This window comes from Callithrix jacchus, chromosome 13 (assembly GCF_049354715.1).
Source record: "Callithrix jacchus isolate 240 chromosome 13, calJac240_pri, whole genome shotgun sequence".
Lineage (NCBI taxonomy): Eukaryota > Metazoa > Chordata > Mammalia > Primates > Cebidae > Callithrix > Callithrix jacchus.
The window spans coordinates 78,361,542-78,380,540 of record NC_133514.1 but is presented as its reverse complement, the minus strand read 5'-3'; the positions used below and the strand labels follow the sequence as shown (position 1 = coordinate 78,380,540).

Genomic DNA, 18,999 nt, shown 5'->3' with positions numbered 1-18,999 from the left:
CGGTGCCTTAGCCAGGGACGTGCTTGGCTAGCGACAGATCTCTTGCTGCTCTGTCTGCCGGTTCTTGACGTGAATGTCGGAATCCATTATCTTTCGGGAAAACTCTCTGGGGCAGGGTAGGTTTTCTGACTACATACGAGTTCTTAATTAGTTATCATTTTAAAAATAATCACCCCTCTCCCTGTCGCTTATCTGATTCGTAGCTGTGCATTCATTCTAACTTTCTTCCTGCCTTCTCTGTTTTTTTGCACCCCCAGAAGAGTGGCGCGCGTCAGAATCACCTGGAGACCTTGTTAAAATACTGAATGCTACCCCGAACTCCTGAGTTGCTGATTTAGTAGTGGGGGGAGGCGGCGGTGGGAGCCCAGGTTCTCAGGTGATCCTGAAGCTGTTGGTCCTGGGATCACATATTGAGAACCACTGCCCAATAAATAAATGATGCTCAGTAATTAATCCCTGCATTAACGAAGAGCTGGATTTTTATCTACTTTGCAATCTAGAAAGGGCATGAGGTCTATTTAAGATTTGCTTGCTAGTACAATTCTCATTGATCAGGGTGATAAGGACCCGAAATGGAGGGTGTGGGGTAATCAGGGTAGGAAAGGATATTGCTGTGTTCATGGAAATATTTTGGGAAATGAGGAGTTGGGATCTTATTTCCGGTTTGAGACCAATGTGACGTGACTTAGGTTAAGCTGTCGGGTGGGGAAAGGAATAGCTTTGAGAAAATGGTGGCTGGCTAAGTCCTAGTTGAGGTGGAAGAAGAGGGCTTCCTGGCCCAGCCCAAGTCCCTGTTGGGAAATGTGAAGTTTAGGGATGTATGAATGAGACCTTAATAGAACCGTAAGGGGAAAGAGAGGTGGGAACTTGAGTCCAGCCCTCCCAAGTAGGGAGTGCAGATACTTAAAAAACAAAAACAAACAAACAAACAAAAAAAGAGCTTTATTTTTGGCCGGGTGTAGTGGCTCACGCCTGTAATCCCAGTACTTTGGGAGGCTGAGGCAGGCAGAATACCCGTGGTCAGGAGTTCGAGACCAGGCTGGCCAACATGGTGAAACCCCCGTCTCTACCAAAAATACAAAAATTAGCTAGATGTGTGGTGTGCTAATTCCAGCTACTTGGGAGGCTGAGACAGGAGAAACGCTTGAACCCAGGAGGCACAGGTTGCAGTGAGCCCAGATGGTGCCACTGCACTCCAGCCTGGGCGACAGAGCGAGACTCTGTCTCAAAAAAAAAAATCCCCCAAAAAACAAAAACAAAACAGATTTGTTGAGGTATAACTGACAAATTGCAAATATTTAAAGGCTATAATCTGATGAGTTTTGTTAAACGGATACAGCTGTGAAGCTATCACTACAATCAAAGCACATCTAAACCCCAGAAGTTTCCTACTACCCTTTGGTAATGCCTCTCTCTCAACACCCCATCTGCTAGTCAGCTGTTACTAGAGATTTGTTTGCATTTTCTAGAGATTTATTTAAATGGAATCATACAGAATATACTTTTTTTTTGTCAGACATATCAACTAAGCATTTATTTTGAGATTTATCTATATTGCTGTATCAATAGTTAATTTTTGTTCCTGAATAATATTCTATTGTATGCATATACCGCAATTTGTTAATCCAATCACCAGTTCATGGGCATTTCGGTTATTCCAAGTTTTAATTTATTTTACAAATAAAGCTAAGAACATTCCTATACACATCTTTATATGGACACACGCTTTTCCCCCCTCTCTCGTGATAGCTATACATTTAATGCTTTTAAGAAACTGCCACACACTGTTTTTCAGAGTAGCTGTATCATTTTGCATTCATATGAGTACATGAGAGTTCCTGTTCCTTTACATCCTTGCCAACTCACTATTTATCTTACTGTGGTTTCAATTTGCATTTCCATACTGACTAATAATAGCATTTTGTAATGTGCTTATATGCCATCTGTATATATTCTTTGGTAAAGTATCTATACAAATCTTTTGTCTGTTCTGGACACCAGTCTTTTGTTCAAATATATGCTTTGTGGGCAGGCGCCATGGCTCAAGCCTGTAATCCCTGCACTTTGGTAGGCTGAGGCGGATGGATGGCTTGAGTCCAGGAGTTGGAGACCAGCCTGGGCAACGTGTCAAAACCCTTTCTCTACCCAAAATACAAAAATTGTTGGATGTGGTGGTGGGTGCCTGTGGTCCCAGTTACTGGGGAGGCTGAGATGGGAGGATCACTTGAGCCCAGAAGGTGGAGCTTGCAGTGAGTGGTGATCATGCCACTGTACTCCAGCCTGGGCAACAAAGTAGGACCCTGTCATACACACACACACACACACACACACACACACACACACACACACAAATTCTTTGCATCTATATCGTGCCTTTCTGTTATAACAGTTTTCTTTCTGTTAATAGTATTTTTTGAACAGCATCAATTTTAAGTTTTGATGAAGCACAGTTTATCAATTGGCTCTTTTATGGATCATGCTTTTGATATGATATTTAAGGAATCTTTGCCTAAAATAAGGTCACTAAGATTTCTCGCAGGAGTTTTAGGTTTTACATTTTGGTCTCTGATCCATCTTGAATTAATATTTTTGTATCCATATAACTCTGAGATTTAGGGTAAAGTTGTTATTATTATATTTTTTGGTACATGGATATTCACTTGTTCTGTGCCATTTCTTTCTCCTCTGGGTTTTCTTTAAGATTTGTCAAAAGTCAATTATCCATATATGTATGGGTCTACTTCTGGGCTATTTTTCATTAATCTTCTTGTCTGTCTTTAGTCCAATACCATGCTTGATTACTCTGGCTTTATAATAAGGCTTGAAATAAGGTAATGTGAAACCTCTAATTTTGTTGTTTTGGTTATTCTAGGTCCATTGCATTTCTATATCAATTTTTGAATTAGTTGTCAACTTCTACCAAGAAGCTAGCTGAGATTTTGATTGGGATTGGATTGAATCTGCAGATCAATTTGGGGAGAATTGACATGTTAAAGCAATATTTAGTCATCTGATCCATGAACACAATATTTTTCTCAATTTATTTAGGTCTTCCTTAATATCTCTCACCAATATTTCATAGTTCTTTTTAACATTATACAGATCTTTCATAACTTTTGACAGATCTATTACGAAGTATTTAATATATTTTGATGCTATTGTATTTTTCTTTTAATTCTGATTGTTGGCAATATAGAGAAATGCAATTATTGATTATTGTATATTAATCTTGTATCCTGCAACTTTGTTGAATTCGCATATTAGTCTAGTAGCTTTTTTTGTAGATTCTATCAGATATTCTACATACAAGATCAGTTTTACTCCTTCCTTTCCAATTTGGATGCCTTTCTTATTTTCAGTGCAATAAAGCAGGAAAAGGGTGGTGGGGAAAGGCATTCAAATTGGAAAAGAAGAAGTAAAATTGATCTTTATGTATATCAATGTTCAGTAGAAATGAAGAAAGTGGAAATCTTTGTCTTTTTTCCAATCTTAAGTGAAGATCTTTCTCTTTTTTTAAAGTATTAAGTATCCTGTCTTTCTCTGTTAGCTGGTTGATACCCTTTATCAGATTGAGGAAGTTTTTTTCTAATTCTAGTTTGGTGGGAATTTATATCAGGAATGTAGGATGTGGGTGGATTTTGTCAAATGTCTTTTCTATATCTTTTGAGAAGACAGTTTCTTAATGTGGTAATTTACAATGATTGATTTTTGAACATGCTGAGAAATTTCCAAATCATCAAGTGATTTTTGCTGAACAATTTCCTGCATCCCCCCACCTCCTTTGCGCAGCTTTAGCCACCCAAGATGTGGCTGTGTGGACCTGGGCATCTCGGTACTCTAGGGGCCTGGGAAGGCTCCCCTACCTCAGCAGGCTTGAAGGTATCTGCTTTAGCTGCCTGGCCTCTCCCTGCTCCCGGTGGCTGCTCCGATCTAGGAGTAAGACTGGGGCCGAGCCAGGGTGCTTTTGCAGCCCAGCCAGTTGTGCGCATACTTGGGGCAGTGCTGATATGCCATTCCCCTGCCACCTCAGCCCCATCTAGACTTTGGATGCTGACAAACACAAGAGGGAGGCTGAGGGAGGGCTGAGAGCAGTTCAGCACTGGCTTGCAGGTCCCTCTCCCCACAAACAGCCTGGGCACCATAAAAAGTGGTAGGAGGCAGACAGCCTCTGGGGCAGAAAGGGTCAGGTCCCCAGGGAAGCCTGGAAGAGTTTTGAAATTCTTAATGGAAAAAGCCTTGAACAGATTGTAGAAATAGGAGGACTAAAGGTGATTCTGATAAGGGCTCTGAAGGAAGTAAAGAGGACAGTAGAGAAAGCTACATTTTAGAGAATACATCTATTGCCACGAAGAGAATGCTGCTAGAAATATTGAACATTAAAGATACTTCTGGTGAGATCTCAGATGAAGGGAGGATGCATTAGAAAATAGAGAATAAGAAATCCTTGTTAGAAGTGGCAGAAACTTGGCTGAGTCATGCTGTGCTACTGGGTGGAAAGTAGAACTTGTAAGTAATAAATTTGAGTATTTAGCTGTGGATATTTCCAAGCAAACAGTAGAAGGTGTAGCTTTTTTCCTTCTTTCTTATGGTAAAATATGAGAGAAAAGATACACTGAGGAGGAAACTGTTCAGCAAAAATCACTTGATGATTTGGAAATTTCTCAGATAGCATGTTCTGTAGACAGCACTGGGACAAATGTTTTGGTGAAGAAATTAGGCATGTGATGTTGGGCATGGTGGCTCATGCCTGTAATCCTAGCACTTTGGGAGGCCGAGGCAGATGGATCACCTGAGGTCAGGAGTTTGAGACCAACCTAGCCAATTGGTGAAACCCCATCTCTACTAAAATACAAAATTAGCCCAGTGTGGTGGTACAAGCCTGTAATCCCAGCTACTCGGGAGGCTGAGGCAGGAGAATCGCTTGAATCTGGGAGGCAGAGGTTGCGGTGAGCCGAGATCATGTTATTGCATTCCAGCCTAGGCAACAAGAGTGAAACTCCATCTCAAAAGAAAAAAAAAAAAGAAATTAATCGTGTGATTTATGGATCCAATTAATCATTTCAGCAGAATCCAGGGATAAAAATTGGGTTATCCAGGAAGCATCTATAGAGAATCCTTGTGTCTAATTCTGTGGTTTCTCTTGAAGTCTATGGAAAACCAACAAGGATTTTGACAATGCTATATCACCAGAAACACTGCTAACTGCTAATTTTGAAGAGGACAGAGACAGGATAAAAAGAAGAAAAGCTGTCCAACTTCTGGTATTCTAACAGCAGGAAACAGGGTTACTCAGAGGGTGGGTACACTACTAAGGGCAGATATGGCAGGGCCAGAGGCTAGGGCCAGTAGGGTCTCTAGACCAAGAGGTTGAGGAGAGTGAAAGTTCTGCTGACCCAGAGGGCATATTGAGTAAGCATAATTTGAGAATCCCATAAATATTCAGAAATTAAATAACATAATGTAAATAACCCAAGATCCAAAGAAGAAATCATAAGAGAAATTAGAAAATTCTTTAAACTGAATAAAAGTGAAATACAACATAATATTTTATGGGATGCTGGAAAAGCAATGGTTAGAGGAAAATTTATAGCTCTAATATGTCTATATTAGAAAAGAAGAAAAATAATCTAAACCTAAGCTTCCACCTTAAGAAACTTTAAAAATGAGAGCAAACTTAAACACAACAACAGCAGAACAGCAGAAGGAAGGAAGTAGTCATCTTTTGCTTAATGATCAGGATACATTCTGAGAAACGCATCATTAGGTGCTTTTGTTTTTGTGCGAACATCATGGAGTGTACATACACAAACCTAGATGGTATAGCCTACTGTATTGGTCTCTTCTCATACTGCTAATAAAGACATACCTGAGGGCCAGGCATGGTGGCTCACACCTGTAATCCTAGCACTTTGGGAAGCCGAGGTGGGCAGATCATGAGATCAGGAGATCGAGCCCATTCTGGCCAACATGGTGAAAATCTGTGTCTACTAAAAATGCAAAAATTAACCTGTCGTGGTGGCATGTGCCTGTAATGCCAGCTGCTTGGGAGGCTGAGGCAGGAGAATCACTTGAACCAGGGAGTTGGAGGTTGCCATAGCCAAGATCATGCACTGCACCAGCCTGTTGACAGAGCAAGACTCTGTTAAAAAAAAAAAAAAAAGACATACCTGAGACTGGGTAATTTATAAAGGAAGGAGATTTGATTGACAAACAGTTCAGCTTGGCTGAGGAGACTTCGAGAAATCTACATGGCGGCAGGAAGGAGAAGTGCCAAGCAAAAGTGGAAAAGCCCCTTATAAAACCATCAAATCTTGTGAGAACTCACTGTCATGAGAATGGCATGGAGGTAGCTGCCCTTGTGATTCAGTTACCTCCTATCAGGTTTCTCCCACACTATGTGGGGATTATGGGCACCTACAATTCAAGATGCAATTTGGGTGGTGACACAGCCAAATCATATCATTTTGCCCCTGGCCCTTCCCAAATCTCATGTTCTCACATTTCAAAACTTTCCAACAGTCCCCCAAACTCTTAGCTCATTCCAGCATTAACCCAAAAGTTCAAATCTGAAGTCTCATCTGCAACAAGGCAAATCCCTTCTGCCTATGAACCTGTAAAATCAGAAGCAAGTTAGTTACTTCCTAGAGATGATGGAGATATGGACACCAGGTAAATACACCTATTCCAAGTGGGAGAAATTGGCCAAAACAGAGAAGCTACAGGTTCCATGTATGTCTGAAATCCAGTGGGGCAGTCAAATCTTAAAGCTCTGGAATGATCTCCTTTGACTTAATGTCTCACATCCAGGGCACACTGATGTAAGAGGTTGGCTCCCATGGTGATGGGCAGCTCTGCCCCTGTGGCTTTGCAGGGTACAGCATCCCTCCTGGCTGCTTTCACGGGCTAGCGTTGATTGTCTGTGGCTTTTCCAGGTGCATGTGCAAGCTTTCAGTGGATCTAACATTCTGGAGTCTGGAGGACAATGGCCCTCTTCTCACAGCTCCACTAGGCAGTGCCTCAGTGGGAACTCTGTGTGGGGACCCTGACTCCACATTTCCCTTCCACACTGCTCTAGCAGAGATTCTCCATGAGGGCTCTGCCCCTGTAGCAAACTTTTGCCTGGACACCCAGGCGTTTCATACATCCTCTAAAATCCAGGTGGAGGTTCCCAAACCTCAATTCTTGATGTCTGTGTGCTCACAGGCTCAACACCACATGGTAGCTGCCAATGCTTGCAGCTTGCACTCTCCGAAACCATTGTACTCCATGGCCCCTTTCAGCTATGGCTGGAGCAGCTAGGATACAGAGCAAGTCCCTAGCCTGCACACAGCAGTGGATCCCTGGGCCCTACCCACAAAACCATTTTTTCCTCCTAGGCCTTCAGGCCTGTGATGGGAGGGGGCTGCCATGAAGGTCTCTGACATGCCATGGAGATAGAAAACTGACTAAAGAAGAAATAGAAAACGTGAATAGATATATAACAAAGAGATTGATTAGCAATTTTAAAAAACACACACAGGAGTAGCCCATGGGCTTCACTGGTGAATTCTACCAAACATAACGATGAACTAATACCAGTTCTTCAAAAACTCTCCCCCAGTATTACTTTGATATCCAAATATCCAAATCAGTCAAATACATCACAAGAAACATAAACTACAGGATATCTCTTATTCTTGACAAAATACTAGTAAACTGAATTCAGTAACATATAAAAAATTTTACACCATGACCAAGTGGAATTTATCCCAGAAATGCATCTGAGCATCAGTTTAAAAATCAACCAAATCCATATCAACAGAAAAAAGGACAAAATATGCAGAGAGAGCATTTGACAAAATCCAGCACCTCTTTGTGATAAAAAACAAACTTTGAAGAGAACCAGCATGAGAAGAAAATGGGATATCTGGAAATAGAGTATAGACCAACTTCAATAAGTCAGTTATGAATAAAAGAAAATGAGAAATAGGGTAATAGTGGAGTTTAGGGATGGTTTATTTGCTTGATAACTTTTAAGATAGGAAAGATATGTAATGTGTAAATGATAGCAGGAAGAATCCATGAGAGCAAATGAACAGCTGACAGCATACGATTGATGAGGAAGGAGATGGGATCCAAGGTACAAGAGGAAGAATGAGTGACCCTTCTATACTAAGATGGTAGGAGAGAATGGTTGCAAGCTCAGGTAGGTCAGTGGGAAACTGAGGTGGTTCCAATTCATTGGGAAGGAGGAGGTTATATCATCATTTAAGAATAAGGAATGAGTAAATTAATGATTGAGGAGATGGCTTGAAATAAACTTTGTGCAAAGGTGTGCTTACTAGAAAAGCATAAGCTTGGTAAGAATATTGAGTGACCTGTAGTCTTTATGTATTCTTTATCATTCTTATGCTAACTTTATAGATGGATGGAATAGCCTGTAGCCATTTCCATCACAACACTATGTGTGGGCTCAAAGATGAATAATGTAGGTGAGTGACCTGGCATGAAGACCAGTGTGGATAAGAAGTACAATTCAATAAGTGATTCACAGATAATTAGTTATTCATCTAGAAATAGTTATTTTAGATCCCTGCCTCATAACTGCACACAAAACAAATACCAAGTATATTAAGTACATGACAGAAGAGCAAACCTTTTATAAAATTCACTCGAGATGTGATGGTTTGATAATGGGAAACCCATTTTGCTTGGCTCTCGTTCTACCTCTTGCTGCTGTCATGTGAGACACGTCTTTCACCTTCCACCATGTTTGTGAGATCTCCCCAGCTATATGGAACTGTAAGTCCAATTAAACCTTTTTCTTTTGTAAATTGCCCAGTCTCGAGTATGTCTTTATCAGCAGTGTGAAAATGGACTAATACAGAAATGTACACTTAAAAATGTTTAAGATGGGAAATTTAATGGCATGTGTGTTTTACCATAAAAATATTTCTAAAATGGGCTGCATGCAGTGGCTCACACCTGTAATCCCAGCACTCTGGGAGGCCAAAGTGGGCAGATCATTTGAAGTCAGGAGTTTGAGACCAGCCTGGCTAACATGGTGACACCCCATCTCTACTAAAAATACAAAAATTAACTTGGCATAGTGGCACACGCCTGTAATACCAGCTACTTGGGAGGCTGAGGCAGAAGAATCGCTTGAACCCTGGGAAGCTGAGATTGGAGTGAGGCGAGATCACACCACTGCACTCCAGCCTGGGCCACAGAGTGAGACTCCATCTCAAAAAAAAAAAACAAAAAAACCTTTCTAAAATGATGGATATGGGCTGGGCACGATGGCTCACGCCTTAATCCCAACACTTTGGGAGACTGAGGTTGATGCATCATTTGAGGTGAGGAGTTCAAGACCAGCCTGGCCAACATGGTGAAACCTGTCTCTACTAAAAATACAAAAAATTAGCCAGGCAGCAGAGGCTTGTGCCTGTAATCCCAGCTACTTAGGAGACTGAGACAGGAGAATGGCTTGAGCCTGGGAGGCGGAGGTTGCAGTGTGCTGACACCACGCCACTGCACTCGTCTGGGCAAGAGAGTAAGACCCAGTCTCAAAAAATAAATAAAGTAAAATAAAATGAATATGAATTTGAACAAAAGAGAAATTCTGAATTTAAAAATTCAATTACAGAAATGTATTTAAAAGCACATTATCACTGAAGAAAGAATTAGTGATCTGGAAAATAGGTGGTAAATATGAAAATGAGAAACAAAAATAAAAATAAGCAAGTAAGAGATACAGAGGATATAGTGTGTAAGTCTAACAGTTTATTGAAGCACCACAGTAAAGAAGGATAGAAAAGATATTTGTTCCCTGTTCCCCCATTCCTGCCTTCTTTTTATTAAGATATTTTAAAATTCAATTTTTTTTTTTTTTTTTTTGAGACGGAGTTTCGCTCTTGTTACCCAGGCTGGAGTGCAATGGCACGATCTCGGCTCACTGCAACCTCCGCCTCCTGGATTCAGGCAATTCTCCCGCCTCAGCCTCCTGAGTAGCTGGGATTACAGGCACGCGCCACCACGCCCAGCTAATTTTTTGTATTTTTAGTAGAGACGGGGTTTCACCATGTTGACCAGGATGGTCTCGATCTCTTGACCTCGTGATCCACCTGCCTCGGCCTCCCAAAGAAATTCAATTTATCTATTATTGCAAAGATAGATAGTACAGAGACATCCCATATACCTTCACATACATTTCTTTATATTAACATCTTTCATTGATATATTTGTCAAAATTAATTGACCAAAATTGGTACTTTATCTAAAATACATGTATTATTCAGATGTTAATATATTTTTTTAAAAGAAAATAAATGATAGAGAAGTGTTTATTATTGAAGTCACTAATTTTCTTAGATATGTATCACTCTCCCCTCCCCACCCCACAGTGTTAGCAGGTATTGGTATTTATTTGTTCATTAAAAATGGGGAAATTGGGTACTTACATAAAAAACTGTGTTGCTAGATCCTTTACGGAAATGAACAAATTGAGTATGCTCTATGTATAAACCTTATGGACTTTTTACATAGAAGACAATTTTATAGTCTTTTTTTTTTTTTTTTGGCCACTAATTATTTGATCTGCTTCATTAGAAATCTGCTGTGTTTACTTGGTTCATTTCACTCATTGGGTTTTTAACCAGTATAGGCTAGCTTCACTGTCCACTATGGAACCACTAATCCCATGTGGCAATTTAAATGTTCCTATCAGCCATATATCAAGTAAGCAAGTATATGTAAACCTGCCCCCAAAGGTTTAGGTAGCTGAGTTGACAAATGTAGCTTCTCAGAAAGAAACATTTAGTAGGGACTTAAGATGATAGATTGCCATACCTGCCCTGCAGAAAGTATTCTTCCTATAGCAAGCTTTTTTTTTTTTTTGGTAAAACACATATGCAGCTAGTCATGTCTAAGATCCTCTTGCAAAACTGACGAGTGAGAAAGTTAGATAAGCATTTTTATGAGGGGTTTTGTATGCCACAGGTATTGTTTCTTTTTGAGAAGTTACCTATCCTAGAGATATGTTTCTTGACCTTGCTGGGGGAATGCCTTGGTATACAAGAGTGAAACACTGGTTGTTATGATGGTTTCACTTCAAGATGGCATTACTCTTGTCATGCCATGTAGAAAACAGGCTGTTTTCTACACATAGCCAAATGTGGTTAATGGCTTCCATATTGGATAGTAGATATAGAACACAACTTGAAATACTTAGTTGTCTCTTTCAGCCATTGGCTGTGACATTCTTCAAGGTCTGGCTCAAATGTAACATCTGATTAACACCTTTGTGGTCAGAGTCATCTGACATAAACATCTTCAACTTCTCTCTTGCAGTATTTCTGTCCTCATTTATCCTCCATTTTCCTCCTATTCAGGAACAAATCTCTCCCATCTTTTCTGAGACAACTTCACCAGCCTATCTAGTCTCATTCCCTCCCCATCAGCTGGCTCTCTTTTCTCCCATCTTCAATTTCTTGTCCCTATTAAACTTTACCCCTTTTTTTCTACAAATTTAATTAGGACTCCACTACCCTTTTAAAAAAGAATACTTTCAATTCTTTTGCTTAGTTCAATCAGTATCCTTTTTCCTTTCTTGCAGTATCAGAGTTCTCAAATATTGTCTATTTTCAGTCTACCAACTCCTCTGAACCACTGGAAAGGACTGTCCAAAGGTCCTCCTGCCATTCCCCCTAATTCCAGCATCAGCTTAGTTCTTACCCTCTTCTGGCTCTCTGCAGCATCTGCTAGTCACCTGTTACCTCTCCTGAAACACCGTAGCTTTTATGACGTTTGAACCATCTGGGCGCTTCCTGAGCAGCTAGCTCCTCTTCTAACTCCTTTTCCTCCCCCTATTCCAAAACGGTATTTTTGCACAATCCCATTTATTTTCCAAAAGACCTCCCATGGCGATGTCATTCCTTTTTCAATCATAGTTTCACAGATTTTATTACAATGTCAGCCCCATTTTCAATATTTTCACAAACTATATTACATTTTGCTAAATTCACGTGCCACCTGTATTCTTTCATCTCTTTTGCCCTTTAATCCACTCTATACGGTACAGACACTGCCCTGAATACTGTTCTAGCCATGTTATATGTGAATAGCGTGCACTGATGATTCAATGCATTTCTAACACCTGAGCCTGGTATTTGACACTCCACAACCTAACTCACTCTAACCAACGCCTTAGCCTAGTTTCTGGCCAGCCAAGATGCTGGGCCAATTCCGAGTGCCCTGAACCCCGCCCCGCTGTGCCCAGGATCCTGCCACTTCCTACGCGGGAAACCCGTGGCGCTCCTCCGGCTGCGTCAGCAACCAGCACGCGGCCAGGCGCAGCTCGAGGGCAGAGTCCCTGAGGAAATTCTTACAAGCTTCTCTCACCCAGCACTCCACTCCAACCCCTCAGCAGCGCCTGGCGTCCTCGGCCTTCCAGGACAGGACCCGTCCCCGCTCCAGCCCTCCCGCAGCTCTTAGGACTGTAGTCATCGCAGTCAGCATGTCTGTGGTGAGCGTGGTCAGCTTCTTTTCCTCTCAAAATGTAGACCAAGGATTATCTGTTTAAAATTTTCTCGATGCTATACCAGCCTGCGACAGAAGGAGAAAAAAAAGTTTGAATATATACGCATTATTTTTATATATTAAAATCTATACCGAATATATAATGATATTGAATATGTATCTTCTGCTCTCCGCCCTTTCAGCGGCGAATCAACCGTTTGGACTCTGGGATGGCCGCGCCAGGTCTGATCCGGGTCTGCGCCCTTCCTCGCTACCGGCGCCTGCCACAGAGCTGCGGTCTTCCGGGCAGCTAGAGGGGCGCGCCCGCCCCCACTTCCGGCGCGCGGGCGGCAGAGTATGTTGTGTTTCTCCAGCGGGTGGGTTCCCGCAGCAGGTAGAGCGAAAGTGAGTGGGGCGGTCCAGTAGGGCAGTTCCGGGTGCTTCCCAAACCGCCACTGTCTCGCGTCCGGCCTCCGCGCCGCCTTTCTTCGACCCTTCGGCCACAGGCTGGGCATTGGCTGTACCTGGGGTTCCGCCCGCCGCTTGGTGGGTCAGTCCGGCCATCCGTTTGCCGATTGAACCACCCGCCTTTTCGGTCAGCTGACTCCTCAGGCACTTACCCAGCGCGTCCTGTGCCGGGCTGCAGGCTCAGGAGTCGGACACGCGCCAGCAGGCTCCTTCCTGCCATTTCTCACGCGGTCAAAGCTCACTTTTGAGTTGGGTCTCAGCCTTTCTCTTGGGTCCCCGAATCTGGGCTAGATCCTTTCTCAGTCACTCTAAGAACAGCTTCTGCCTTCCCCCTTGTAGTTTTGGTCGCAGTGAAGTCAGGTAATTATGTATGCTTTCTGTTTAACGTCTGCCTCTTCCTACTGTTTTTAAGTTCTGTAATGGCAAAAACATTGTCTTATTTTATAACTCTTTGCTCAGCACCTGGCACAAATACCTGCACAAATAGGCACTCATATTAAATGTGAGGAAAACAAAGGCCCTCTTCTGAAGGGTTCTTTGATTAGGTGCGGAGCCCAAATGTGAAAAGGCATTTTAGCAGAATAAGGACTCTGGAGTCAGATTATTTGGTTTCAGAGCATTCCAGACTGCATCACTTACAAGGCACATGACCTGGAACAAATTATGTAACCTCTATAGTCTTCAGTTGAATGGTTGAACTTACACTATAGAGTGCTGTGAAGATGAAATAAGACACTTAAAGCAGGTAGACAGGGCTTGACTCCCATGAAGCCTCAATTAGCGTTTTCTATTACAATTAAGTAAGCAATCAGATACATTATCTGTTACATGACATTGTAATACAGGTACATTATAATAACAGTGATGCTGCTGCAGTCAGGATTGGCCGGAAGGTTCCATCTGGGTTGCTTGGATGAGGACTCGGGACTCACTTTCTCCCAAAGGGAAGGGCTATACCTAAGCTCACCTTAGTTGGAAGATTTTTGTTTTTACTTTTAAAAAACTGGTGAGAAGAATGTGATCAGGTTTACAATGTGTAAAGATCACTCTGGTTACAATGTAGATAACAGACTGATGGGGACTGAGTGAATGTGGGAAGCCAGTTGGTGAGTTTTTGTGCAGTGTGACAGGATAGTTACTGGGATGAAGATGGTGGCAGAGATGGGGAAGGGCAGATTCTGGAAGAGGAAATAAAATCAACAGGATTTAAAGGAAGGAAGGAGGTGGGGGAAAGGACCATGTTAGGGGTGCTTCCATGTTTCTGGGTATGCAGCCAGTGGATGTTCCTACTTCTTAAGAAGGACCACTGGGAGAGGAGCAGGGAAGAATCATGAGTTGGTTATGCATGTACCGAATTTGAGGTCCTTTTGAGAAATTCAAGAATAGTTATGATGTGAGAGAGGAACCGTGGGTAAATAGATCAGGAGCTCAGATAGGAGGTCTAGACTGAATGGTAACCAAAGGTTAGAATGAAGTTGCCTAGGAGGAAAGTAGAGAGTGACAATAGAGGACTTAGGGTTCACCTGATGGACTGAAGTAGCAGAGGGTGAACCTGTGCAGGAGATGGGGAGGGAGCAGAGATGAGTCTTTATGACCAAGATCTTCCCTCAGCCACACACCCATGGAGGATTAGCTGGTGAGGCATAATATTTACATTAAAAATTGAATAATATCACAAACATTAAAAGGTAAGGGACACAACATAGACTAATGGTCACTAAGTGAAGAACGCACATTAATGTGATGTAGCTCTTGAGAAATGCTGTGTACACATCCATGCACAGCTCTGACAATGCATTGATTGTCACAGAATTTTATTTTAAAAAAACTTTTGTTTTCCTATTACTCTGCTCCGAGTAAGATACCTTGAAATGGCTGGGCACGGTGGCTCATGCCTGTTATCCCAGCACTTTGCTAGGCTGAGGCAGGTGGATCACGAGGTCAAGAGATCGAGACCATCCTGGCCAACATGGTGAAACTCTGTCTCTACTAAAAATACAAAAATTAGCTGGATGTGGTGGCACACACCTGTAATCCAAGCTACTCTGGAGGCTGAAACAGGAGAATGGCTCGAACCCAGGAAGTAGAGATTGCAGTGAGCCAAGATTGAGCCAATGCACTCCAGCCTGGTGACAGAGCGAGACTCCGTCTCAAAAAAAAAGATATGAAATTTCTTAAATGTCTAATAAGAACTAAAGAAATGTGTTTAGTATTTTTCTTTTTTTTTTTTTGGATAGGGACAGGGTCTCACACTGTCACTCAGGCTGGAGTTCAGTAAAGCAATCATGCTTACTGTGGCCTCGACCTCACAGGCTTAAGCAATCCTCCCACTTCAGCCTCCTGAGTAGCTGGGACCACAGGTGAGTGCCACTACACCTGGCTAATTTGTAAATGTTTTGTGGGGATGGGATCTCATGATGTTGCCCAGGCTGGTCTCAAACTCTTGGACTCAAGTGATCCTCCTGCCTTTGGCCTCCCAAAGTGCTGGGATTATAGGCATGAGCCATCATGCTTGGTCTCTAGTATTTTACACTAAAAAATTAAAAGGAAAAATATCCCCAGGTTTTTTGTGGTCAGATGTGTATGAAAAGTTTATTAATATCTGGCAAAGCACCATTTAGGAACACTGCTTTGTAGGCATCTCAGATCTAACTTTCTTAATGAATAGCTCAGCAAATAGCACCATCATCCTCCAGCCACCAGGGCCAGCCACAAACTTAAGTCCTGAACCCCTCTCCCTTCCAAACCCTTATACAGTGTGTCAAGTCCAGTCAAATCACCCATCTTTTTATCTTTTGCCTCCTATGGCTCAGTCTCTCACTGTCTCTCTCCTGAATGGTTGCAACAAACCCCTTCCCATGTCTTCTCCACACCATTCTGTGGGTGGGCACAGAGACTTTCCAGCCATCACTGTGACGGTGGGGATCAAATGCAAACTCTATAGCACAACCTCTTAGACCTCCTCTCTCACCATTCATTAACTATGCTCAGGCTCTGGCGCAGGGTTCGTAACCTGGCTGCTCATCAGAAGCTCTTGTGGCACTTATCAAAGCCCCACCCATGGAGATTCTGATCCAGGAAGTCTGTCTTGGGATTTATGTTCCATGGCTGATTTTGAGCCATAGTCAGAAATGACAACCAATTAGTCTGGTCTCCCCAAACTACCATCAGTTTTCTCAGTGGGCTACATTCTCTCATACCTACTGTTCTCTTTGCCTGAGTGACCTTCCTCTCCATCTCACTTAGCTCACTGTTATCAGACTCTGCTGAGATGTCTTCAGGCAGCTCTTTCTGGCTCTTCCCATCCCTCTCTCCTTGGTCTTGGTCAGCAATCTTTCCCTTCTGCTACCTTGACTACTTACCTCTGTCCTTGGATTTATCACTGTGTTTACCTGTTGCTTTCCAATACTAAACTAAGAGTCATTTGGGACAGATATTTTAATTCTGAGACTTCTCTTTAATACACTTTATAGCACACAGTAAATGCTCAAGTATTTGTTGAAAGAATCCATTTTTCTTTGTGCTGTTTCAGAACCTTGTGACTCAAGAATAATTTTTCCTTGTTTGTACATTGACCTTGCCCATTCTCCATGGTCCCTTCCTGACATTTCACCATCATTTCTAATTTGGTATCCACCAACATTGTCCTGGACATCAACCCATTTTCTAATAAAAATAAATAAAAAGAGCAAGTGCTGTAGAGTTGAGCAACCTGGGTTTATGTCTTGACTTTGCTATTTACCAGTTTGTAGGCTTGGACAAATTACTTGGCTTTAGGAAACTTAGTTTCCTCATTTGTAAAATTGAGATGATAATACCTTATGATGTTAATGTTAAGCTTCAGTAAAACAGTATTTGTAAAGTGCCTGGTCCATAGTAGGTGCTTATTAAGTATGAGTTCCCTTCTTTTGGGATGCCCCCTAACATAATAGAAATAGCTAAAGACTTTGGTTGCAGCCCAGTTCTGCTGCTCACTGGCTGTGTGTCTTTGGTCAACTTATGACTTTCAGTAGCCCCGTTAGGAAAATGGGCATAATTTTGATTGTCTTACAGAGTTAGGAAAAGCATATAAAATTTATTTTAAGTATCCAGCTAGTGCTCAATAAAATGGTGGTTATTTCTGATATGTAATCATATGCTATAGTGTTTTTCTTGCTTTCTATAATCTACAAGCACTATTTTATTAGCCCGAATGTTTTTCCTAACAGTATTACTAAAGGTCAAATTGATTTTGGCCGTACTCACACTTTCTCTTTCACATCCTGAAAAAAATCCCAAATCATCTATAAATGTATCATTTATGTGGAAACCTGCTGTTAGTTTTCTGTACAGTGCTATGCTCCCTGGCAACTGGACTTCAAAAACTTGTATTTATATTCCAAGTGCATATTTTCCCTGTGTAACAGGAGCATTGTTCACCCTCAGGAGCATCCTGAAGAGTTGGAATTCAGAAGGAATCTCTCAGACGCAAATTTCTATCTCCTCCCTGCCTCACCTGGGCAGGCTTTTCAGACTGTCTCTGCCCAGAATGTCAGGAGAGGCCACAGTCTTGGCCTACCGTGCCCCAGAAGAACAGGAAGGACTTCTAGTTGTCAAGGTTGAAGAAGAAAATTATGTTTGGGGCCAGGACTTTGGCCTTCAGGGAAACTCCTGGAGCCAAGAGGTATTACGGCAGCAGTTCAGGCAGTTTAGTTACTCTGACTCCACTGGCCCTCGGGAAGCTCTGAGCCAGCTCCGAGACCTTTGCTGTCAGTGGTTGAGGCCAGAGGTGCACTCCAAGGAGCAGATCCTGGAGCTGCTGGTGCTAGAGCAGTTCCTGGCCATCCTTCCTGAGGAGCTGAAAGCTTGGGTGCGAGAGCATCAGCCAGAGAATGGAGAGGAAGCCGTGACTATGCTGGAGGAGTTGGAAAAAGAACTTGATGAGCCAAGGCAACAGGTAAGAAGTAGACATTTTTGTTTGTTTGATCTATTGTAAGTAATGGGAAATCCATTGTGATTGGGGCATTGACTCAGCTCTCAGATAATTACATGTTTTCTTTCTTTTGGGTTATAAATTATTCACTCATTGGGTGCAAGTCACTAGGGCTATGTCCTATTTTTTTTTTCTGTAATCATTTGAATGAGTTTTGATTCTTCTTATGCTGCCCTGTTGCTCTAGGAGTTTTCTACTTGTGTATCCTCAGAATGATAGTGCTGGTACTTGATTACTCCTAGGACACAGCTCATGGCCAAGAAATGGTCTGGCAGGAAATGACATCCACAGGAGCACTGAAGTCTCTGAATAGCCCACTGAAGCCCTTACAGAACCAGTGCGAGAGTGAGATTCAGGAGACCAAGGCTTTCCAGGAGACAGGTGAGAAGCCCCAGTCCATTTGGGGTTGAGGATGGAGGTGAGAACTGTCATCTGTGGCATGGTTCATTCTTAATGACAGCCACTTGTGGTTAACACCAAGTATTGTGGAAAGGCTTCTTTGCCTAGAAATATTCTTCCTCTGTCTATGCTTAGAATCTGAAATTCAAGTATCATTTATAACTTTGGGATAAGAATTAAAGTCTTTAGTAAAATTCTTTAACACCCATAATTATTTTTCGCTCTCTTTTTTTTTGTTTTGAGATGGGATCTCATTCTGTCACTCAGGCTGGAGTACACTGGTACAACCACAGCTCACTGCAGCAGAAGCCTTGAAACCCTGGGTTCAAGTGACCCTCCTGCTTCAGCCTCTAGAGTAGCTAGGACTACTGTTGTACACCACCATGCCTGGCTAAATACCCATAATATTCTGTTATTTAATTTTGGTTTCATTGGCAAGGCAGTCTCCAAGATGGACATGAATACTGTATCAGTAATAGAAACCACATAATCACTTGAACAGGGAAAGTTTAATGTTAAGAATTATTAACTGCTAAGTATTATAACAGAAAGTCAAATTCCAAAGAATATAGTAATAATAGATACAGAGTGTCTCTAGGGCTGAAGCAGAACATATAAGGTAGGAACAAATCTGCAGGAGGGTGCCGCAACTTCCCCTTCCCTGC

General features: G+C 42.1%; 1 protein-coding gene across 9 annotated transcripts in view; it reads left to right on the top strand.

The window, feature by feature from the left end:
• The first annotated feature begins 4 nt into the window (after positions 1-4).
• Positions 5-18,999, top strand: part of ZSCAN30 (zinc finger and SCAN domain containing 30) — a 39,301-nt gene continuing 20,306 nt past the window's right edge. The window contains exons 1-4 of one of the 9 annotated variants that reach the window (XM_035270878.3): positions 5-116; positions 15,201-15,323; positions 17,389-17,899; positions 18,178-18,316. In XM_035270878.3, coding sequence (XP_035126769.1) covers positions 17,492-17,899; positions 18,178-18,316 — 547 coding nt within the window. In that variant the 5' untranslated portion in view covers positions 5-116; positions 15,201-15,323; positions 17,389-17,491. Of the gene's footprint in view, positions 117-12,262; positions 13,324-15,200; positions 15,324-17,369; positions 17,900-18,177; positions 18,317-18,999 lie in introns of those variants that run through there. The other 8 variants (XM_035270874.3, XM_035270877.3, XM_008979711.5 and 5 more) reach the window with 8 other exon arrangements.